The following is a 21,870-nucleotide window of genomic DNA, read 5'->3' on the forward strand; positions in this document are numbered from 1 at the left end:
GCCTCCTCCCCCAGGACACGTCCCGGGGACCCCAAGTTCCTGGGGCACAGGGGGGGTGGGTCAGGCCCAGGGCTGTGCTCACCTGGAGGGAGTAGACACGGTTGGTGTGTCCCTGCAGGGTGTGGGTGCAGCTCTCACTCTCGGGGTCCCAGACCTTCACGGTGTAGTCGTAGGCCCCACTGACCACTTTGTGGCCATCGTACTGCACGCAGCGCACGGCGGCCACGTGTCCCATCAGCACGTGCAGGCACTGCCCTGAATCGATGTCCCAGAGCCGCAGTGTCGCGTCCCGGGAGCCACTGACCACCCTGGGGGGAGAGGGAGCACTGAGGTGGGCAGGGAGGGCTGGGAGGTGGTGGCAGAGGAATGGTTTGGGGAGGTGCTGGCAGAGGAATGGTTTGCTGCTGGGCCTGAAGGAAGTTCCCACTCAAACCTTCTCCCTTGGACAGCCCTACCCAGGGGGGGGTTAAACCCAGTGGAGCTCCTCAGCTGAGACAGTTCTACAGCAGATCACAGAACCACAGAATGTTCAGGTTGGAAGGGAGCTCTGGAGATCCCCCAGCCCAACCCCCCTGTCCCAGCAGGATCCCCCAGGGCAGGACACACAGAACACATCCAGGGGGGTTGGAAAGGCTCCAGAGAAGGAGACTCCAGAACCTCTCTGGGCAGCCTGGGCCAGGGCTCCCTCAGCCTCACAGCCAAGAAGTTTCTCCTCCTCTGGAGCTGGAACTTCCCATCTTCCAGCTCCACCCCATTCTTCCTTGTCCTGTTCCTGGGCACCCCTGAACAGAGATTGTCCCCTTCCTCTTGCCCCCCAGCCCTCAGGATATCTCACAAAATCACAGAAAGGTTTGGGTTGGAAGATTGGCTTTGGTTGGATATTAAAGCTCATCCACTTTCAAGCCCTCTGACATGGGCAGAGACATCTCCCACCAGCTCAGGATGTTCCAAGCCTCATCCAGCCTTTCCTTCAACACTTCCAGGGATGGAACTTCCACAACTTCCCTGGACAACCTGTTCCAGTGCCTCCCCACCCTCACACATAAGAATTCCCTCCTAATCTCTAACCTAACTCTACGACCTTGAAAGGTCTCTGAGCTGACCTGGGTTGGAACTTGGCTGCTCCCTGGGGTGGGAGCCCAGCTCCAAGTGGTGTGGGATGAAGCAGTCCCGGTGTACCCAGCAGCTCTGTCCCTGATGTTTCCAACAGGGGGGACAAGGATGGGTCTGTCAGGAAACTCAGAGCTGGTGGGTACACCAGGGCTGCTCATCCCACCCAACCCAGAGCTGGGCTCCCAGACCAGGGAGCAGCCAAGTTCTGATTCCAGTCAGCTCATCAGAATCAGAGAACCATTCAGACTGGAAGGGACCTTGGAAGATCATCAAGTCCAACCACAAGGATTCCATGATACCCACAAAATCTTTGTTTCCATGGGGTCTTCTTGTCCTTCCAGTCTCCCACTGATGAAGTCCCTTCAGTTCTTCTTTCTCAGCTGGCTTCTCTCTCATTTCTAATATTAAACAATAATATTTGAAGAAGGCTTCGACCCCGTGATCCTTCAGGTCCCTTCCAACCTGACAGTCTTAAGCTTTCAGTTCTTGCTTCTTGTTTAAAGGTCATCTCCTGCTCATCACATCTCACATCCATTTCCTGTCTGCTTCTGTTCTAAGGCAACTTCAGTGGTTTATTAAATTCTCCAAGGAACCAGCACCTCTCTGAGGCCCCAACAATCAACGTTTTCTCTGCTGCAGAACGCTGCCTCAGAGAGGAGCTCCCTGGGTTCTGAACCAGCCCTGGGCAGGGCTGCAGAGGGGAGAAGGTTTGAGGACTCCCTGCAGGCCCCCCAGCAGAGCACTGCTCTCCCCCACGCCCTCCCCAGCCCTACCTGTTCCCGTGGAGGTGCATGCAGCGCACGGTGGAGGTGTGGCCATAGAGGGTGTGGACACATTCCCCCGTGTCCGCGTTCCACACCTTCAGGGTGCGGTCGGTGGAGCCGCTGATGACGATGCTGTCCCTCATCTGGGAGGACCAAACCCCCCCGGTGTGGCCAACCAGGGTCTGCACACACTGCCCAGGAGACCAGGGATGGGAGGGGTTGGCTTGGAGACCACTCAGCCCCACCAGGGACCCCTCCCCAGCCCAGGGGGCTCCAACCCCATCCAACCTCAACTCCAACATCCCCACCACCCACAGCTTCTCCAGGAAACCTCTCCCAGGCTCTCCCCACCCTCACTTCTCCCTCCCAGCTCCTCTCCAGCTCCCCTCTTCCACTTGGAAACCATCTCTCCTTGTCACCTCCCTCCAGGCCCTTGCCCAAAGTCCCTCCCCAGCTTTCCTGGAGCCCCTTCAGACACTGGGAGCTGCTCCAAGGGCTCCCTACAACCTTCTCCTTCTCTTCTCCAGCCTCAACACCCCCAGCTCTCTCAGCCTGGGCTGAAGGGGACACACAGAGTAATCAGATCATAGAACTGAGAAATGGGTTTGGTTGGAGAAGAGCTTGGAGATCATGGAATCCAACCCTTCCCCCAGCACTGCCAAGGCCACCCCCACCCCTTGTCCCTCAGCACCACATCTCCATGGCTCTGCCACCCCTCCAGGGATGGATGGAGACCCCTCCCCTGCCCTGGGCAGCTCACCTCCCCAGTGACAGCCGACCAGACCTTGAGTGTGTTGTCATCAGAGCCACTGACGATGCGGTTGCCACAGAACTGCAGGCAGGTGATGACGTGGTCATCGTGTCCCTTCAGCACCTGGGGGACAGCCGGGAGTCAGGGGGGATGGAGCTGGCAGGACCCATGGATGGGGCTGCCTGGGGGGGTGGAGAGGCTCCTGGGAAGGGTGGAGAAGACTTGGGAAGGGTGGATCAATCCTTGGGAAAGGTGGAGAAGCCCTTGGGAAGGGCAGAGCAGCTTTGGGAAGGGTGGAGCAACTCCCGGGCAGGGTGGGGAAGCAGCAATTTGGGGACATTTGGTGGGTGTCACTGGGTGGACCCTTGTGTCTGCTGTGGCCACAGGAGCCACCGAGATCAGAGCCTTGTGGCCAGGGGACATCCAGGAGCTCCAGGAGGTCCCTTGTCAGCAAGGGAGATGAGCAGAGGACTTGTCCAACTTGCTCCTTTTTAAGAGTTTTAAAACTCTTCATCTTGGTGTCACCCTATGGGCCACCAATGTCCCTCTGCCACCTCCTCCCTGTGCCAGGGTCACCGATGTCCCCTCTGCCACTTCCCCCTTTCCCAGGGCCACCAAATCTCCCTCTGCCACCTCCCTCTGTTCCAGGGCCACAGACGTCACCTCCTTCCCATCCCGTGGTCACCAACATCACCCTTGCCACCCCCTCCCCGCAGCCCAAGCCCCATGGCCGCTCTCTGGGCACAGGTCCCCTCCTCCCTGTCCCCCCCAGCCCACCTTGGGTGCCCGGAGGGGACCACTGCGCCAGTTCCCGTCGATCCGGTGCTGCCGGAGGAAGGCGAATTTCCAGGGGCTGTAGGGGAACCCGGGGCTCAGCGCCCGACGCTTCCGCAGCGACAGCGGCTCCTGGATCCCTGGGGACACCCGGGGGTTGGGACCCAAGAGACCACCCAGCCCCCCAGGGACCCCTCCCCAGCCCAGGGGGCTCCAACCCCATCCAACCTCAACTCCAACATCCCCACCACCCACAGCTTCTCCAGGAAACCTCTCCCAGGCTCTCCCCACCCTCACTTCTCCCTCCCAGCTCCTCTCCAGCTCCCCTCTTCCACTTGGAAACCATCTCTCCTTGTCACCTCCCTCCAGGCCCTTGCCCAAAGTCCCTCCCCAGCTTTCCTGGAGCCCCTTCAGGCACTGGGAGCTGCTCCAAGGGCTCCCCACAACCTTCTCCTTCTCTTCTCCAGCCTCAACACCCCCAACTCTCTCCCCCTGGCTCCAGAGCTGCTCCAGCCCTCCCAGCACCTCCATCACCTCCTCTGCACTGGCTCCAACAGCTCCGTGTCCTCCTGCTGCTGGGGACCCCAGACCTGGACACAGCTTTACCCCAGGGGGGGACAATCCCCTCCCTGGCCCTGATGGTGACACTGATGGGGACACAGCCCAGGACAGGGGGGTTTCTGAGCTGCCAGCACTCACCAATGTCTCACCCTGAGCTTCTGGTCCATGACCACCCCCAAGTCCTTTTTCTCCCAACCTGTGTCCATGCCTGGCATTGCCCCCACCCAGGTGCAGAACCTTGTTCTCAGCCCCGTTGACCTTCACACCATTGGCATCTGGGGCAGAAGCAGAGCCCTGGGACCACCCCCTGTCCCCAAAGGTCCCCAAAGCCCCCCAGAGCTGGGGGCTGTACCTTCCTCCCGACACTTCTCCCTCCAGAGCAGGTTGTCCTCAGCCAGGACCCTCCAGTACCGACAGGTCTGGGCAGCACGGAGCAGGTCCCGGGGCTCCAGGAAAGAGAGGACATAGAGGGCCAGCTGAGGGAAGGGGTTGGGTGAGTCAGGGAGTCCCAGGGGGGCTACCCCCCACCCCCAGCTCCCCCTCCTCACCTCCTTGGGCAGCAGGGAGATGAAGTCCCTCTGGAACTGGGGCTCAATCACCTGCATCATGTACTTGATCTGGGAGGGTTCGCAGCGGTCGATCAGCTCGTCCAGAGCCAGCAGCTTCTCAGGGCCACTCCACCTCTGGGGACAAGGGACTTGTCACTGTGGCTCAAGAAGGTGCCAGGACCTCCAGGAGCTCCTGGTGGGCTCCTCACCCCAGGTCCTTACTAAAATGGTCGGGATGAGCTCAACAGAGTCCCTGGAGCTCCACAGTAACATGTTGTGGGACACGGGTTGGCCAAAGCCACCAAGGGGTAGGACACGGCCACTTGTGTGGCCACCAAGCACCCACCCCAGAGGGACCATCCCCACTCCCCAGAGCCCACCTGGAAGGTTCGGAGCCAGTCCTGCAGCTCGGGGGGGGGCAGCACCGAGGGGATGTGGCGGCGCCGGGCCGGGCCCCCTGCCTTGGCGTTGCGCAGGTCCCCAAAGGTGGTGGTGGGGCTGGGGGTGCAGGGACCCAGTGTCCTGCACCAGGGCAACGAGAAGGTGAGAGGGGCTGCCTGGCCACAATGCCCCCTGCCACCCAGGGACACATCAGCCACCCCCCCCACGGGCACAGGGTGGGGCAGAGGGATCCTTAAGGATTTCAGACTCCAGCTCATCTTCTGGTCACAAAAAACTATCCAGCCCCAGGACACAAAGACCTCCCAGCCCCAGGCCATAAAGACCTCCCAGCTCCAGGCCATAAAGACCTCCCAGCTCCAGGCCATAAAGACCATTTAACTCCAGATCATCTTCTGCTTCCCAGTCATGAGAAACATCTAACTCAGGTCATTAAAGTCTTCTGGGTCTAAGTCCATCCAGTTCCAGGCCATAAAGACCACCCAGCTCCAGGTGAAGTCCCAAGGGCCATGCAGCTCCAGGTGGTCCCCTCCCTCAGGAAGTGCTGGTTTCCCAGCTCTGGACACCTCCAGGCTTCATCAGGACAGGCTCTGGGCTCCTTCTCCAGGCAGTGCTGTTGCCAAGGTTGTCCCAGAGGTCCCTCCACCCTGGTGCCCTGTGACCATCACTCCCACCCCTCCCAGCCAGATTCGGTGACCACACAGGTTCATCTCCAGGGATGAAGACCCCACAACCTCATCAGGACCTCAGGGTGAGGGGGCTGGGGGTGTCAGGAGGGGTCTCCACCCCCTCCAGCTCTCACCTGCCATATTCAGAGCCCTTGCAGAGCTTCTTGCCCGGGGAGAGGGCACGGCTGTCCAGACCGTTCTCTGACTTCCTCTTCATCTGCCGGGAGGGGGACAGGTCAGAGCCCCCCACACTGACCCCTTTCTGGGGGGACACCCACCTGAGCCCCTGCCCAAACCTCCCCACATGTTGAGGACCTGAGAGGGGATCTGGAGACACTGGAAGGTCAGTTCTGGGGGGACAAGGGGGCTTGGTCCTCCCCAGAAGAATATGAGATGGTGGAGAGAGGGCAGGGTGGGGCACAGGGGTCTGCCAGGCTGGGGAGGGGGCTCTCTCCCCACAAGTGCCCAGGGGCACAGTGACAGTGCCGGGTACTGCTGGGAAGCCCCCTTCCCCTCGGGGCCAGCCCCCTCCCCCCCAGGGCCAGCCCCTCCCCCCCAGGGCCAGCCCCCTCCCCTCGGGGCCAGCCCCCTACCCCCCAGGGCCAGCCCCCTTCCCCTCGGGGCCAGCCCCCTCCCCTCGGGGCCAGCCCCCTACCCCCCAGGGCCAGCCCCCTTCCCCCCCCAGGGCCAGCCCCCTCCCCTCGGGGCCAGCCCCCTACCCCCCAGGGCCAGCCCCCCACCTTGGCCCGGGCTCTCCGCAGCAGCCCCCCGTCCTGGCTGCGCTGCAGGTACTCGACCCAGCGCTCCCCCAGGCTGTAGTAGAGGTAGAGATTGGTGCTGTCCTCCCCCTCCTCGCTGCAGCAGCTCTCCTCCTCCTCCTCCTCTTCCTCTTCTTCCTCCTCCTCCTCCTGGTGGCTGCACAGCCTGGAGCTGAGGGGGGGCTCCTGAGCCCCTTGCCCACTGGAGTTGTCCCCCCCAGTGCTGTCTTTCCCGGGGGGTTCTGGCTCCCAGGTGCCCGGAACATCCTCCTGGGAGTCCACCTGGCAAAAGGGGAGGGGGACACAGGGTCAGGAGGCCCCAGGATGGGTGAGAGGGGTCAGGCTGGGGGTGAGATGATAGGTTTGGGTGGGGAAAGAGGTTTAAGGGCATGACCCCAACACTGCCCAGGCCCCCACCCCCCCATGTCCCTCATCCCCACATCCCCAGGCTCTGAAACCCCTCCAGGGATGATGGGGACTCCAGCCCTGCCCTGGGCAGCCTGGGCCAGGCCCTGACAACCCTTGCCAGGCAGAAATTCTTCCCCAGCTCCAACCTAAACCTCCCCTGGCACAACTTGAGGACCTCACAGGCAGGAACACCTCTCTGGATGAGATCTTGGGAAGAAACTGTTTGGGGTGAGGGTGCTGAGCCCCTGTCCCAGGCTGCCCAAGGAAGCTGTGGCTGCCCCATCCCTGGCAGTGTCTCAGCCCAGGTTGGATGGGGCTTGGAGCACCCTGGGCTGTGGGAGGGGTCCCTGCCCATGGCAGGGGTGGCACTGGGTGAGGTCCCTTCCCACCCAAGCCAGTCTGGGGTTCCAGATCCCGTGGGATGTTTTGCTCCATCTCCTCTCCTGCAGCAAATATTTATCAGGAGGCAACACATGAGGAGGGGATTTGGTCCTCACAGGAGGCAGATGATCCCAGAGGCCCCTCCACCCTGGTGTCCTGCGACTGCCACCTGCAGCAGGACTCCCCCAAAGCCTCCCAGGACCCTCCCTGCAGCAGCTGCCACCTCACAGGGACACAGGGACAGTCCCCTCGCTGCCTGAGCAGACACCACATCCCTTGGTCCTTGCTGTGCCTGTGTCACCGTGTTCCCTGGCCCCTAGGGGACCCCCAGGACCTCCGTGGTGTGGGAGGGTCCCCCCTGTCCCACCTGGGGCAGAGCTGTGCTGTCCCCAGGGCTGCTGGGGCGCTGGCAGGTGATGCGTTGGCTGTTGAGCTCCAGGATGCGGGTGGTGATGCCCTTGACGTGCAGGAGATCATCCAGAGAGCTGAAACCCTTCAGCTCCTGCGGGGAGAGATCCGGGGCTGTCATGGGGGGAGGGACAAGAAGGGGGGCAGGGGGAACCCAGGCAACAGCTCTAGAGCTCGAGGATCACCAGGAGCAGCCCAGGAACCCACCCTGGAGCTGAGAAACCTTGGGACCAGTTCTGGGGCCAAGCACCCTGTGGATTAATCCCACAGTCCTGGAACCTCCAGGAGCAGCCCAGGAGCTGGGGACCCCAGGACCAGCCCTGGAGCTGAGGAACCCCAGGACCAGCCCTGGAGCTGGGGACCCCAGGACCAGCCCTGGAACTGAGGAACCCCAGGACCAGCCCTGGAGCTGGGGACCCCAGGACCAGCCCTGGAGCTGGGGACTCCAGGCACAGAGCCCAGCTCAGGCCCAAGCTCCCTCAGGCTCTCACCTCAGGCTCAGCCCCAGTGACCCAGCAGCTCTCCAGGGGCAGGGCTCGGTCCTACAGCCCCTGTCCCACGGGAGGGACACCTCAGGTCCCCACAGCTGTGCCACCCCCCACACCCACTCGGGACCAGGCATGGGGTCTGTCCTCTCCCCAGCTCTGCTCCCCCAGGGGACAGGGACAGCCCTGAGACACAGCCCAAGGGGACAGCCCAGGGGAGGGGAGAATAGGACAGGGTGACAGCCCCAGAAATTGAGGGACAGCCCCAAGGGACAAGGACAGCTCTGGAAGACCGTGGGACAGCCCTGGGAGAGAGGGGAACAGCCCCAAGGACAGGCAGACAAGCCAGAGGAGAGGAGGGGGACAGCGGGAGGGGACAGGCAAGGGGATGACAGGGGACGGGACAGGGGGGGACAGGGACAGCCCAGGGGAGAGGGACAGCCGTGGGGACAGGAGGGGACAGGGACAGCCATGGGGACAGGGACAGCCGTGGGGACAGGAGGGGACGGGACAGGGGGGACAGGAGGGGATGGGGGGACAGGGGGGGACAGGGACAGCCCGGGGGACAGGAGGCAATGGGGGGGTCAGGGACAGCTGTGGGGACAGGGGGGGACAGGAGGGGATGGGGGGACAGGGACAGCCGTGGGGACAGGAGGGGATGGGGGGGACAGGGACAGCCGTGGGGACAGGGACAGCCGTGGGGACAGGGGGGACAGGGGGGGATGGGGGGGTCAGGGACAGCCGTGGGGACGGGGACAGCCCAGGGGACAGGGGGGGACAGGAGGGGACGGGACAGCCGTGGGGACAGGGGGGGACAGGGGGGGACAGCAGGGACAGTGGGGACAGCAGGGACAGGGGGGGACAGGGGGGGATGGGGGGGTCAGGGACAGCCGTGGGGACAGGGGGGGATGGGGGGGTCAGGGACAGCCGTGGGGACAGCGCTGCCCCCGCCCGGCAGAGCTCTGGTGACAACCCCGGTGTCCCAAACACCGCCCTATCCCGCGGTCCCTTCCCTCCAGGGCTCTTCCGCCCGGGCCCTGTTTACATTCCTGGGGTGTCCCCAACCGAACCGAACCGAACCCCTCCGGTCCGGTCCTCTCCGACCGGACACCTCCTCCCCACTCTCCCAGGACCTCTCCCCGTGAAGCCTCCGGACCCCGCAGATCAGCCCCAGCTCCGAACAGCCCGAACCCCGCCCCGGTTCCGCTGCAGGCCCGGTGCCATTTGGGCCGCACCTCTCTTTTCCTGACGATCCCGCGGGCCCGGCGGCGTCCGATGCCGCTAAGCGCTCCCTCCAGCTCAGCGACACCGGCACGGTTAATATCCACCTTCCCGCCACCGGGGCCCGGCCCGCCCGGTCCCGACATCCCCCGGTACCGGTACCGGGCCCCGGAGCCGCCGCTGCTGCCGCTGCCACCGCGCAGGCCCCGCGCTGACTGCGCAGGCGCAGCAGAACCACGCCCCCTCCCCGCCAAGCCACGCCCAGCCGGGCGGAAATCAGCGGTTTTTATTGGCCAATGCGCACGCGCAGACGCAGGTCACGCCCCCTCCCTCCCCAGCGGTGCTCTGTATGGGCAAAGCCCGAGGGGCAGGGGCATGAATGGGGAGGCCACGCCCCCTGGGGTGAAGGGGCGTGGCTTCCTCATTCATGCCCCGCCCCTCATCGACGCTTGTAGAGACAGGGCCGCAAACGGAGGGCGGGGGGCGCGGGTTTGGGGCGGGGGGGTCCTGTCTTGGAGAACTCCAGGAGGTAGAAGAAGGAGCTGGAGAGGTCCTAGGGGGGGAGGAAGAGACCCCTCAAACCCCAACCAGGACACCCCAAGCCCACCCAGAGGCCCCAACCCCACCTGAAGCCCCCGTCCACCACCCCAGGACCACCAACCCGCTCCTGGAGTCCACCCTCCTGCAGACCCCACACCATGTCCCCTCTCTGCCCCAAGACCCCCCCATCCTAGACCTCCACAGCCCCCAGACTCTGACCCCAGCATCACAACCCTGAACCCAAGACTCCCCACTGCCCTCAGCCCTCCCTGACCCCTGTATGCCTCACTCTGGACCCCCACTGGACCCAGCCCCCCCAGACCCCACCCCCATGTTCCCTGGCTCCTTCTACCCAAGACCTGCACCCCACAACCCCCGGACCCCAAACCCCCATCCCACAGCTCCCCCAAGCCTCCCCCATACCCCTCCCCTGCCATCACCACCCCCAGCCCACTCCCCCCTGGCCCCAGGCCAGGCCGGGCCCCCCTGCCCCGCCACAGGGGGGGGGTCCTCTGGCTGCCAAGGCCCCCGCCCCCCTCCCCAGACACACACCTTGGAGACGCTTTTGAATCCCAGCTGAGCCATGGCGCTGATGAAGCCCCGGGTGTCCTCGAAGCGGCTGGCCACCTCGGCCACCAGCAGGGTACCCCTGGGGAGCACCTCAGCCCTCAGCAGACCCCCCCGGTGCCTCTGGGCCCCCCAGCCGACCCCAGCCCCTATGCCTACCCCTGCTTCAGCACACGGTTGGCCTCCTCCAGGATCTCCTGCAGGTTGGTGCCCATCAGCGCCAGGCAGAACACGGCCACGTCCACCGACTCGTCTGCCAGGGGCACCTGCGGGGCAGCAGAGGATGGGCGGGGGTCCCAGGGGTCCCTCCCTGGATCCCATCCCCTGCCCTCAGGGGTCCCTCCCTGGATCCCATCCCCTGCCCTCAGGCGGAGCAGCCCCCACCTCTGCCATGTCGCAGACGGTGACGCGGGGGCTGAGGGGCAGCAGGTCGAAGCAGTGCACTCTGTTCCTCACCCCACACGCCAGCTTGCAGTCCCCACACCCAAAATCTGCCACCACCAGCGAGGGGGGGCTGGGGGAAAGTGAGGGGGGTGTCAGGACACCGTTGCCCACCCCTTGACCCCTACTCAGGGGTCTCTGCACACCATTTTCCCAGTTCTCTTGATGTACCAGTGCCCCCAGTTCTCCCCATTTCTTCCCCACTCTCCCAGTTGCCCGGTGCTGCCCATTGTCCTATTCTTCCCAGTACTCCCAGTTGCTCCCAGATCCTCCTGAGTCTCCCAGTTGCTCCCGTTCTCCCAGCTCCCCAGTCCCCTGCTTCTCCCAGATCCTCACACTCTCCCAGTTTCCCTTCTTCCCTGGTGCATCCCACCCTCCCGGTTCCCCAGTGCTCCCAGTTCTCCCGGTTCCCCCCATTCTCCCAGCTCCGCCCATCCTCCCAGTTGTCCCAGTTCCCCCCAGCTTCCCGGTGCTCCCTGTCCCCGCCGTTCTCCCGGTTCCCCGGTGCTCCCGCTCACCGCCGGCGCAGGTACCGGATGATCCGGTCCACGGGGTTCTGCGGCCACCGGGCCACCTGCCGGGCGAACCCGCGGTGGTAGATTCGGAACGCTTCGGGGTCGCTCTGGAAGAGCCGGGCCGCCTCCCGGCTGCTGGTGCTGTACAGCTGCTGGTTCAGGTATCGGAACCGGGCCCCCAGCAGCCGCTCCTCCATCCGGGCCCGCAGCGACTCCGAACGATCCGCCGGGACCGAACAGGGGGCGGGGGGCTCTGGTACCGCCTCCCCCTGCGGCTCGTCCTCCTCCTCCTGGTGCTGCTGCTTCTTTTTTAGCTTATTCCTCCGCTGCCGCCGGTTCGGCCGCCGGTTCGGCCGCCGGCCCAGTGCCCCGGGCAGCTCAGCCGGAACCGCTACGGACCGAGAGGGGGTCAGGGCGGCGGCCGGACCCTCGCGGTACCCGATACCGGGAATGCACCCCCGGGCTCCCGGCCATCCGCAGCCCCCGGCCCGGCGGTACCTCTCTCGGGGCGCTGCCCGCTCTCCCCGGTACCGCTCGGTCTCGGCGCCCCGGGCAGCTTCCCCGCGGGCTCCTCCTCATCTTTCACCACGCCGTCTCCCGGTCTCCGCCGCCGCTTCCCCGCGGGGGTCTGCCGAAAGCGGGGGAGCCGATTACCTCCCCCAGACCCAGACCCCGGCCCGGTCCGGTCCGTGTACTCCGCCCTTACCGGCCGGCCCGGGCCTTGGGGGGCGATGCGGGGCCCCTGCCGACCCCGGGGCGGACTCTCCTCTTCCTCCGCGAACATGACCCGGAGGCGGCGGGACCTGCCCCCGGGCCCGTTCTGTCCCCCACCCCCCAGCTCCGGTTCTGCCCCATCCGGGCCGGAACCGCCGCTCTCACACACGTGCAGAGCCCAGAGCGGCCCCGAAGGAACCGGCGGAAACAGCGCCCCCCCGCGGGCGGGAGGAAGAGCAGCACGGCTGAGCCGGGGCCGTGCGATCCCCCCCGGTGAGCCCGGGAGACCCCCGGGTGATCCCCCCGTTAGCCCCCGGTTACCCCTCGGTTACCCCTCGGTTACCTCCCCGTTATCTCCCGTTACGTCCCCGGTTACCCTCCCGGTTGCCCCCGCTGATCCCCGGTTACATCCCCAGTCAACCCCCGGTTTAATACCCGGTTAGTCCCGCCCCCGCTCAGTTAGCTCCCGTTAGTCCCCGGTCAGCGCGCCGTGAGCCCCGGTCCCCAGTCCGGTTCGCCCAGCCCGCGGTCCGTGCTCGGTCCCGCCGCTCTTTGCCGCTGCCCGGTGTCCTGGAGCCGGTACCGCCTGCCCAGTACCGCCTGCCCCGTACCCGCTGCCTGGTACGCGGTGCTCCCTGCCCGCTGCCCGGTACCTGGTACCTCCTGCCCGGTACGGTGCCGGTACCCGGTACGCGATGCGCTGCCCGGTGCGGTGCGCTGTAGCCGGTACCCGGGGCCCGGTTCGGTACCGGGGCCGGTGCCCAGTTTCGTTCCAGATGTCCGGTGTGGGACCCAGTTCTATACTCGGTGCCGGCGCCCGGTTTGGTACCCGGTACCTGGTATCAGGTGCAGTGCCCGGTTCGGTGTCGGTACCCGGTTCGGTGCCGCTGCCGGCCGGTAGGGGTCGCTGTGGATCCGGTCCGGTCCGGGGCGGAGCCCGCGCGCTGCCCGGTCTCGCCGAGCCGCCGCCCTGCGCCGCCGCCGGAGCCGGTACGGGCGGACGGGCCGGGCCGGGGTGTGCTGGGCTGGGCTGGGCCGGGCCGGGCCGGGCCGGGCCGGGCCGGCGGCGGGCGGGGTCCGGTTCGCGCCGTGTGTGTGCCCGGCGGGCGCGGTGCCGGGGCTGTGCTGGGCAGGGCCGGGTTAGGACCGGACCGAGTCAGGCTGAACCGGGACCGGGCCGGGACAGAACGGGCTGGGGGCGGGACAGCGCTGGGATCGGGTCGGGTCGGGCTGGGGTGGGTCGGGGTCTGTTGGAGGGGCCCGGAGGGACTGGGGAGGGGGCTGGGGTGAGGAGGGGGCAGAAGATGGGGCAGGGAATGGGGAGGGGGCAGGGGTGGGGATGGGGATGGGGCCAGGGCCGGTGGCAGCCGTGTTGGGGGGTGGAAGGTTCGGGGTCGCAGCGGGGCCGGACGGGGGTCTGGGGGCTGCCCCGGGGTTCCTCTGCCGAGGGGTGGGTGCCAGGGGGTGGGCTGGGCTGTCACTGGGGCGGGTGACAGATCGGGCCCGGGGTCCCTCGGGAGCTCCGGGGGTCTTTGCAGAGGTTTGGGACACATGGGGAGCTCTGGGGTGCAGTTTGGGGGTCTCTGGGGAGGTCTGGGAGACTGTCGTGGGCTCTGGGGAACCCCGAGGAGCTCTGGGGTCCAGCCTGGGGGTCTCTGGAGTTCCTTGGGGGCTCTGAGGCTCCGTAGGGACTTCTGGGGCCCCACGGGGGGTGCTTGAACCCCCGGCTTTGCTCCCTGACCCCCCCCTCCCCCCCCGTCCCCTGGGATCCGGTGTCCCCGGGTCCGGCTGTGTCCCCCGATAAGCCGCGGGGTAACAGATGCGGTTCCCCCCCCGGCGTCCCCCCCCCGGTCTCCGCGGTTTTCCGCAGGGAGGGGGACACCGGGAACCCTCCCTCACCCCCCCCCCCCCGGCTCCCCGGCCGGGACAGAAACAATTTCTCTGCAATGGTTTTATTTTTAAATTACTTTTTTCCGTCCTGGGGGGCTGCCAGGAGCAGGGGGTGCGGGGGTCTTGGGGAGGGGGTGGGACGCTGAGCTTCCCCCCCCCCTAAGAGCCCTCTTCCCACCCCAGACCGCCATGGACGACATCTTCACCCAGTGCCGGGAGGGCAACGCGGTGGCCGTGCGGCTCTGGTTGGACAACACCGAGAACGACCTCAACCAGGGGTGAGAGACCCACGGGGGCTGCAAGGGGGGGGTCGGTTCCGTCCCCCATCCTAGGCAGGGACCGCGGTCCAGATCCTCCTCCTCCTCCTCCTTCTCCTCCCCCCACACCCCCCCGGAGGAAGTTACGGCATCGCCCAAGCACGAGGGGGAACATCCTCCGGACCGCCCCCCCGGGGCTCCGGGGAGCTTGGGGAGGCCTCCGGTTCTGTCTAGGGGGGCTCCGGTTCTGCCCAGGGGGCTCTGGTTCTGCCTAGGGTGGGGCTGCGGTGTTTCCCCAGGGGCTTCAGCTCTGCCTGGGGGGCTTCGGTGCTGCCCACCCACCATTTGGGTCGGGGGCCGGGCTAAGAGCGCATTTCCCTGTCCCCCGAGCACCAAAGCCTCCCCGGGGGGCCCCCACCCTGTCCTTCACTCCTCTCCCCCTCTCCCCCAGTGGTCCCGGTCCCCCTGAGCTCTGCTGCGGGGCGGAGGGTGGTGGGCACCAGGGGGAGGGTGGTCCCGAGAGGTTGTACTGGGGTATCCCCCCCCCCAACATCCCCCCTGTGTCCCGCCCACCCTGCTACCTCCCCTGTCTCCCCTCTGTCCTCCTGTCTCCTCTGACAGCCCCTCTTCCTCCAGCCCCCCCGCCCACCTTGAGGGGTGGGTGCAGCTGGCTGGGGGGCTGTGCTGGGGTGGTCTGGGGCCATTCTCCCCATCCCTCCACCCCCCCACCCCCAGATCCCCCCACTCCTTACCCTGTGGGGGTCCAGGTGCTGCCAGGAGATAATGTGAGTGGGCCAGGGGTCCAAGTGGGGACAGTGGAAGGGGGGCAATGGCAGCCCCCAGGGTGGGGGGGGGCTCATCAGGGCTATGCCCCCCAGGGATGACCATGGGTTCAGCCCCCTGCACTGGGCCTGCCGGGAGGGCCGTGCCAGCCTGGTGGACATGCTGATCATGCGGGGGGCACGCATCAACGTCATGAACCGGGGGGACGACACCCCCCTGCACCTGGCTGCCAGCCACGGCCACCGCGACATCGTCCAGAAGGTACCCGAGCCCCCCATCACACCGCCCCACACAGACCCCCAGCACCCATCATCTGGGAGAGGGGATGGGGAGAACCTGCAGCCAGCATGGGGAGCACCATGGTGGGGGTGGTGGGGTCTGCCTGAGGGTGGGAAGGGTCTGCAGAGGGACCTGGGCTGGGCAGAGGGACCTGTGGGCAGCAGGAGCAGGGCAGGGATTGTCCCCCTGTGATGGGAACTGGGGGGGCCAAGCCTTGAGTCTTCTGGGCCCCTCATGACCAGAAGGAGATTGAGGGACTGGAGAGTGTCCAGAGAAGGGAAAGGGTCTGGAGAGCATGGAGAAGGTCTGGAGAAGTTGTGAGGAGCATCTGAGAGCCCTGTGGGTGCTGATCCTGGAGCAGAGGAGGCTGAGGGGAGACCTTGTGGCTCTCTGCAACCCCCTGAGAGGAGGTTGGAGCCAGGGGGGGTCGGGCTCTGCTCCCCAGGAACAAGGGATGGGACAAGAGGAACTTTGGGCACAACTCAAGTTGTGCCAGGGGAGGTTTAGGTTGGAGCTGGGGAAGAATTTCTGCCTGGAAAGGGTTGTCAGGGCCTGGCCCAGGCTGCCCAGGGCAGGGCTGGAGTCCCCATCATCCCTGGAGGGGTTTCAGAGCCTGGGGATGTGGGGATGAGGGACATGGGACAGTGGGGATGGGGTCAGGGTTGGGTTCCATGATCCCAAAGGTTTTTCCCAACCAGAAGGATTTTGTGGTGGAGTCCCCATTCCTAGAGAGGTTTCAGAGCCTGGGGATGTGGGGATGAGGGACGTGGGGTGGGGATGGCCTGGGCAGTGTTGGGGTCATGGTTGGACTTGGGTGATCTCAAGGGTCCTCTTCAACCCAAACTCTTCAGCCCCGGCCAGCCCTGAGGTGCTGATGTGGGTGCTCCAGGACCTGCTCTGGGCTGACTGGGGTGTCCTCCTCCTGCCCCCCAGCTGATCCAGTTCAAAGCAGACATCAACGCTGCCAATGAGCATGGAAACACAGCCCTGCACTATGCCTGCTTCTGGGGACACGACCAGGTGGCTGAGGTGAGCAGCAGCACCTGGAGCTGAGCAGGAGGGACAGAAGGGACAGGGCAAAGGGTTGGGTGCCACCAGGAGGACATGGACTGCAGATGCCTGATGGAGCCACCATCCCTGAAGGTGTCACCACTGTGTGGGGGGGTGCTGAGGGATGTGGCAGAGTTGGGTTAAATGTTTGGACTCGGTGACCTCAGAGATCTCCAACCAGAAGAGTTCCATGGTTTGCCATCTCCTCCCTCAGGACCTGGTGGGCAACGGGGCCTTGGTCAGCGTCGCCAACAAGTACGGCGAGACGCCCACTGACAAAGCCAAGACCCCCCTGCGTGAGGTGCTGAGAGGTAGGAGGGTCTCACCCCCATCCACCCACCTACCCCTTGCCCCCACTGCTGCCCCCACTGCCCAGGTTCTTGTCCCCACAGAACGTGCCGAGAAACTGGGCCAGAACCTCACCAAGGTCCCCTACAAGGACACCTTCTGGAAGGGCACCACCCGCACACGTCCCAGTAAGGACAGAGCCTTCTGGGCAGGTTTGGGGTGGGCTTCTGAGGAGGGGGCTGCAGCCTGCCCTGCCAGCCAGAACCCCTCCCTGGAAGTTCCTCCTGTTGAACCTGGGGTGGAACCATCTCCATCTCCTCCTGCAGGGAATGGGACTCTCAACAAACTGGCTGGGATAGACTTCAAGCAGCTGAGCTTGGGCCAGAGACTCAATGAGAACCAGTCAGGAGAGGTTGGTGGGGCTGCTGCCTCCCGGGCAGGGCAGATGCACCCCCCAGCCATCAAAGGAACACATCTTGGGGGGTTCCCATGTCCAGCCCACACTGAGGGATGGCACCTCCCTGGGGTTTGCTCTCATCAGTCCTTGTAGTCGCTCCACGTTGCTGTGGATGGGGGGCTGGAGGTGCTGAGGGACCAAGCACCCTCTCACAGCCACTGGTGTGAAGTCACAAAGTGGTTTGGAAGAGACCTTCAAGACCATCCAGTGCTATGGGCAGAGACCCCTCCCCAGCCCAGGGGGCTCCAACCCCATCCAACCTCAACTCCAACATCCCCACCACCCACAGCTTCTCCAGGAAACCTCTCCCAGGCTCTCCCCACCCTCACTTCTCCCTCCCAGCTCCTCTCCACCTCCCCTCTTCCACCTGGAAACCATCTCTCCTTGTCACCTCCCTCCAGGCCCTTGCCCAAAGTCCCTCCCCAGCTTTCCTGGAGCCCCTTCAGACACTGGGAGCTGCTCCAAGGGCTCCCCACAACCTTCTCTCCCTCAGGCTGAGCAACCCCCCCTCTCTCAGCTGTCACTATCCCTGTTTCTCCCCCAGCTGTGGAAGGGGCGCTGGCAAGGCAACGACATCGTCATCAAACTCCTGAAGATCCGGGACTGGACAACTCGGAAAAGCCGGGACTTCAACGAGGAGTACCCCAAGCTGCGGTGGGTACCCCAAGCTGGGGGGGTGCCCCCCCCTCCCAGCCAGCCCTGGGGACACACACGTTATCTCAGAGGGGCTACAGCACCAGGTCCCACCAGGCCTGGGGGACAGCAGGGGGTGGTGGGGCCACAGGGTGCTCAGGGCTGTCCCTTCTTCTGCAGGATCTTCTCCCACCCCAATGTTCTGCCAGTGCTGGGTGCCTGCCAGTGCCCCCCAGCCCCCCACCCCGTTGTCATCAGCCACTGGATGCCCTATGGGTCCCTCTACAACGTCTTACACGAGGGGACAAGTGAGTGCTGGGGGAGGGGGGTGGTGGCTGGTTGAGAGGCCCAGAGCCTGGTGCCCTCCCATCCTCCACAAACGGCTTCTTGGTGTTCAGGGGTGGTGGTGGTCACCTCCCCCAAAACCAACACCACGGGGACTTGCTCATCCTTGTGACATCTACCACCACCAGCTGTCCCCCACCCCAGTGACACATGTCTGTGTGTGTCCCCCCTTTGCAGACTTCGTGGTGGACCAGATGCAGGCGGTGAAGTTTGCCTTCGATATCGCGCGGGGCATGGCCTTCCTCCACACGCTGGAGCCCCTCATCCCCCGCCACCACCTCAACAGCCGCAGCATCATGGTGAGCCCCCACCTCACCTGGGACACCCCAGAGACCCCCCCCCGGCAGCAGAACGTCCCCCCCGACCATCTCTCTGTGCCCCCCTCCCCAGATCGACGAGGACATGACGGCGCGGATCAGCATGGCCGACGTCAAATTCTCCTTCCAGTGCCCGGGCAGGATGTACGCACCCGCCTGGGTGGCTCCTGAAGGTGAGTGCCCCCGGGCCAACCTTGCCCCCAGCCCCAGGGGGGGCTCCTCGGCCCCCAGCTCAGGAGGATTTGCCCCCACAGCCCTGCAGAAGAAGCCCGAGGAGATCAACCGTCGCTCGGCCGACATGTGGAGCTTCGCGGTGCTGCTGTGGGAGCTGGTGACGCGCGAGGTGCCCTTCGCAGACCTCTCCAACATGGAGATCGGCATGAAGGTGAGGAAGGGGCTGGCCAGGGCCTCCTGAGGTGGGGGATTCCGCCCCTCAAACGTGGGGCTGGCTGCTGTTCCGCTGCAGGTGGCCCTGGAGGGCCTGCGTCCCACCATCCCCCCCGGCATCTCCCCCCACATCTGCAAACTGATGAAGATCTGCATGAACGAGGACCCCGCCAAGCGCCCCAAGTTCGACATGATCGTCCCCATCCTGGAGAAGATGCAGGAGAAGTAGAGACCCGGGGGTGGGGGGGCGAGGGGGATCCCACCCCCAGCCCACGCTGCCGTGCTTCCCCCACCCTCCCCACTGCCCCCCAAGTGCCTTCATTAACCCCGAGCGAGGGGGAGCAGGGGCTGCCCCCCACCCCCAGAGCCACGGACACACGGTACAGACCACGCTGCCTTCTCCCCAACCAACAACCCCCCGGGCAGAGGGAGCCCAGGGACCACCAGGACCACACTGTCCCCTTGTCCCCAGGCTCTGCCTGGTCCCCTGGGGGGCAATCCCCCAAAAAGGAGGGGAAGGGGGGGGGGCGACACTCGCCCAGCACCACCCCAGCTTCGCGCTTCACCCCCCAGCAGGTCCGGCCCGACCGCACAGAAAAGCAGCTGAAAATAAACATTTGTAATGAAAAAAGTAAAAACTCGTGAACCCCCCCCCCTGCCCCGGGTGCTGTGAGCCCCAACCCCCCCCCCTGCCACTCAGGTCCCCCAGCTGGGCACAGTAGGGGGGCAAAGGCCCCCAGGAGAAGTTGCAGGGTGGGATTCACACTTTTTTCCAACAGAAAAGGAAAAAAAAACCTACCCAGGTGTTTAATGGCACAGAAATGACACCAAAAATCAGAAGTCCCCAGTGAGAACCCCTGGAAGTTCATGTGAAATAGTGAGGTTTCTTCACGTTGATGCCATACTCTGCCAGTGCTGGAGTCAGGTCCTCCATGGTCAGGGTGTACTTCTTGTCCTGACGGGACACCAGTTGACAGATTCCCCAGAAACCTCCCAGTACTCCCAAAACGCCTCAGGATTTGCCCAAAGACCTACCAGAACTCCACAAAGCCTGCCAGAATTCCCCAAAACTTCCCAGGACTCCCCCAAACCTCCCAAGATCCTAAAAAAACCCGCATAGAATCCCCAGAAACCTGCCAGGGTTCCCCAAAATCTTCCAGGATCCTCAAAAACTTCCCAGGACTCCCAGAAACCTCCCAGGATTCCACCCCCCAAACCTGCCAAAACTCCCCCAAAACTCCTGTGATCCCCCTCCAAATATCCCGGGCTCACAGAAACTCCCACAATCACAAAAAATCTGCCAGGATCCCCAAAAACCTGACAGGACTCCCCAAAGTCTGCCTGGATCCCCCTCCAAAGCCTCCCAGGATTCACCCAGAAACCATTCAGGACTCCCCAGAAATTCCCAGTATTCTACCCAAAACATCTCTGAATCCCCCCAAAACCTGCCAAAACTCCCAGGACTTTCCAAAATCTCCTGGAACCTGCCCAAAACCTCCCAGGGTCCCCATCCCCCCCCAGGTCACCCACTCAGGTCAGCCCTGGGAGCACAACCCAGTCTGAAGGACAGACAGACGGACACCCACTCTTGCTCAAGGCCACCAAGACCAAACCTCTCGTCCCCACAAAGCCCTTGGGCCCCCCAAAAAGCCATTTTTTCCCCCAAACACCACGATTTTTCTTCCAACCCCCTGTCTTTGGGTGGCTGGCAGAGACGGGGGGACCCCAGCGCAGGTGCCCCCATGTCCCCTCCTCGCCTTCCCACCGTCACTCTGCTGCCCCCTCGGGGGCTTCGGGACCCCCTCCCACCTTGCTCTTGCTGCGGGAGCTGCCCGAGGCCGTGCCCTTCATCTTGCAGTGCTGCAGAGCGTCGTTGGCGATGTCGGAGATGAATTTCTGGGCAGCCAAGGAGATCAAACGGATTCTGCCCCGCGGGGAGGAAACATCAGAGAGAGCCCCGAGCACCCGCGGGACGGGGGGCTGCGGACCCCCAGACCCCAGGGGGGTGCCCGAGGCGACTCACATGCGGGGGTCCGAAGCCTCGAACCCGGCTCTGTTGAGGTAATACCCGGTGACGGCGTCCGGGATCTGCGGGACGGACACGTTGTGGGGACCCGCCTGCGGGGGGGGGGGGGTGGGGGAAGGTGTCAGCCCCCTCCCCGGCCCGCAGCAGCCGCTGCCCCCCCGCCCCGTACCGTGGGGGTGTAATCCTCCAGCTGCATCAGGAAATCCACCAGCGGCGTGGTGGACACCACCGGCTTCACCTCCCCGTTGGCCGCGCTGGCGGGCACGTAGACACCGTTGGACATCGCCCCCTCCGGGGCGAGGGGAGCGGCGGCCACGGCTGCTGACACCGGCACTGCGGGAACAGGGGGGGCTCAGCGGGCGGCAGCTCCTCCCGGACCTACCCCCCGGGACAGAGCCCGATCCGCCGGTGCGCTGCCCCCCGACGGAACCCCCCGAGCCGGGTCCCGCCCCCCAGCGAGGGTCCGCGCCCCCGAGTGCCCGTAGCTCTGCCTCACCCCCGGGACCCCCAGCACCCACCGCCCCGGCCTAGAGCCCCCTCAGCTCCCGGACAACCCCACCGCTCACCGGGCCCCCTCCCGCCGGCCGCGCCGCCCTCGCTCCCCCGCGCCGCCCCTCCCACCGCTCCCGGGGCCGCCCCGGGGAGGCCGCTGCCGGCGGGGGCCGGGCTGGGCTTGTTGGTGTCGGGGGCGGGGGCTGCCGGGGCGGGAGGGGCCGCGGGGCCGGGCCCGGCGGGGGCCGCGGGTGCGGGATCGGCCTCGCCGCTGCCGCTCATCCCGCCGCTGCCGCCCCGCGCCTGCGCACAGCGCCGCCTCCCATTGGCTGCGCCCGCCTTAGCCCCGCCCCGCGCCCCTACGCACCGCGCGCCCCCACGGGCGCCGTCTCCTTTGGCCCCACCCCACACGCACCCTGCGCCTTCCCATTGGCTGCGAGTGCCCTGGCCCCGCCCCTTCGCATCATACGCCCTCCCACTGGCCACACGACCCTTGGCCCCGGCCCGAGCACACCGCGCCTTCCCATTGGCCGTGCCGCTCCGCCGGCCGCCGCCCCATTGGCCGCGCTTCCCCCCGGTCCCACCTCCCGCCCCACCCCATTGGCCGCGCTTATCGCGCGCCCCCCAGCGGCGCAGCACGGAAGAGCGGG

General features: G+C 65.6%; 4 protein-coding genes across 5 annotated transcripts in view; 1 reads left to right on the top strand and 3 right to left on the bottom strand.

Moving 5' to 3' along the window:
* LOC103539684 (F-box/WD repeat-containing protein 7) overlaps positions 1-9,439 on the bottom strand; it is a 12,783-nt gene extending 3,344 nt beyond the window's left edge. The window contains exons 1-11 of the mRNA XM_030468731.1: positions 9,254-9,439; positions 7,493-7,627; positions 6,319-6,618; positions 5,713-5,795; positions 4,892-5,033; positions 4,512-4,646; positions 4,316-4,439; positions 3,406-3,542; positions 2,638-2,751; positions 1,887-2,020; positions 49-308 (exon numbers count right to left, since the gene is read on the bottom strand). Coding sequence (XP_030324591.1) covers positions 49-308; positions 1,887-2,020; positions 2,638-2,751; positions 3,406-3,542; positions 4,316-4,439; positions 4,512-4,646; positions 4,892-5,033; positions 5,713-5,795; positions 6,319-6,618; positions 7,493-7,627; positions 9,254-9,385 — 1,696 coding nt within the window. The 5' untranslated portion in view covers positions 9,386-9,439. The remainder of the gene's footprint in view (positions 1-48; positions 309-1,886; positions 2,021-2,637; positions 2,752-3,405; positions 3,543-4,315; positions 4,440-4,511; positions 4,647-4,891; positions 5,034-5,712; positions 5,796-6,318; positions 6,619-7,492; positions 7,628-9,253) is intronic.
* Positions 9,440-9,511: 72 nt separating this feature from the next.
* RRP8 (ribosomal RNA processing 8) lies at positions 9,512-12,264 on the bottom strand. The gene is made up of 7 exons (XM_030468739.1): positions 12,009-12,264; positions 11,801-11,930; positions 11,306-11,693; positions 10,731-10,860; positions 10,506-10,612; positions 10,332-10,428; positions 9,512-9,792 (listed from the first exon to the last, which is right to left on the bottom strand). The coding sequence occupies exons 1-7, from the start codon at positions 12,084-12,086 to the stop codon at positions 9,679-9,681; spliced, it is 1,044 nt and encodes a 347-aa protein (XP_030324599.1). The 5' UTR covers positions 12,087-12,264; the 3' UTR covers positions 9,512-9,678.
* A 647-nt stretch (positions 12,265-12,911) lies between these two features.
* Positions 12,912-19,095, top strand: ILK (integrin linked kinase). Of its 2 annotated transcripts, none has more exons than XM_030468737.1 (13): positions 12,912-13,006; positions 14,090-14,184; positions 15,042-15,207; positions 16,159-16,254; positions 16,490-16,586; positions 16,668-16,751; positions 16,890-16,975; positions 17,565-17,674; positions 17,834-17,961; positions 18,176-18,297; positions 18,389-18,488; positions 18,570-18,700; positions 18,782-19,095. In XM_030468737.1, exons 2-13 carry the CDS (start codon positions 14,096-14,098, stop codon positions 18,929-18,931), a joined length of 1,359 nt encoding a protein of 452 aa, XP_030324597.1. In that variant the 5' UTR covers positions 12,912-13,006; positions 14,090-14,095; the 3' UTR covers positions 18,932-19,095. The 2 variants fall into 2 exon arrangements, with proteins under 2 accessions (XP_030324597.1, XP_030324598.1); XM_030468738.1 differs by lacking the exon at positions 12,912-13,006 and adding an exon at positions 13,021-13,031.
* A 387-nt stretch (positions 19,096-19,482) lies between these two features.
* TAF10 (TATA-box binding protein associated factor 10) lies at positions 19,483-21,502 on the bottom strand. Its single transcript, XM_030468741.1, has 5 exons — positions 21,295-21,502; positions 20,898-21,061; positions 20,726-20,790; positions 20,512-20,626; positions 19,483-19,657 (listed from the first exon to the last, which is right to left on the bottom strand). The coding sequence occupies exons 1-5, from the start codon at positions 21,500-21,502 to the stop codon at positions 19,568-19,570; spliced, it is 642 nt and encodes a 213-aa protein (XP_030324601.1). The 3' UTR covers positions 19,483-19,567.
* Between the last annotated feature and the right edge of the window lie 368 nt (positions 21,503-21,870).

Source organism: Calypte anna, unplaced genomic scaffold (genome assembly GCF_003957555.1).
Source record: "Calypte anna isolate BGI_N300 unplaced genomic scaffold, bCalAnn1_v1.p scaffold_27_arrow_ctg1, whole genome shotgun sequence".
Lineage (NCBI taxonomy): Eukaryota > Metazoa > Chordata > Aves > Apodiformes > Trochilidae > Calypte > Calypte anna.

Coding starts and splice junctions, on each gene's coding strand:
- ILK (XM_030468737.1), top strand. CDS start 14,096: ATGGACGACATCTTCACCCAGTGCCGGGAGGGCAACGCGGTGGCCGTG. Junction 16,752..16,889: donor CACCACCCGCACACGTCCCA/GTAAGGACAGAG, acceptor CTCCTCCTGCAG/GGAATGGGACTCTCAACAAA. Junction 18,298..18,388: donor TCAACAGCCGCAGCATCATG/GTGAGCCCCCAC, acceptor CCCCCTCCCCAG/ATCGACGAGGACATGACGGC.
- TAF10 (XM_030468741.1), bottom strand. CDS start 21,502: ATGAGCGGCAGCGGCGAGGCCGATCCCGCACCCGCGGCCCCCGCCGGG. Junction 20,791..20,897: donor TGGAGGATTACACCCCCACG/GTACGGGGCGGG, acceptor TCCGTCCCGCAG/ATCCCGGACGCCGTCACCGG. Junction 19,658..20,511: donor GCTCCCGCAGCAAGAGCAAG/GTGGGAGGGGGT, acceptor GTGTCCCGTCAG/GACAAGAAGTACACCCTGAC.
- RRP8 (XM_030468739.1), bottom strand. CDS start 12,086: ATGTTCGCGGAGGAAGAGGAGAGTCCGCCCCGGGGTCGGCAGGGGCCC. Junction 11,694..11,800: donor CGGGCAGCGCCCCGAGAGAG/GTACCGCCGGGC, acceptor CTCGGTCCGTAG/CGGTTCCGGCTGAGCTGCCC. Junction 10,861..11,305: donor ATCCGGTACCTGCGCCGGCG/GTGAGCGGGAGC, acceptor ACTTTCCCCCAG/CCCCCCCTCGCTGGTGGTGG.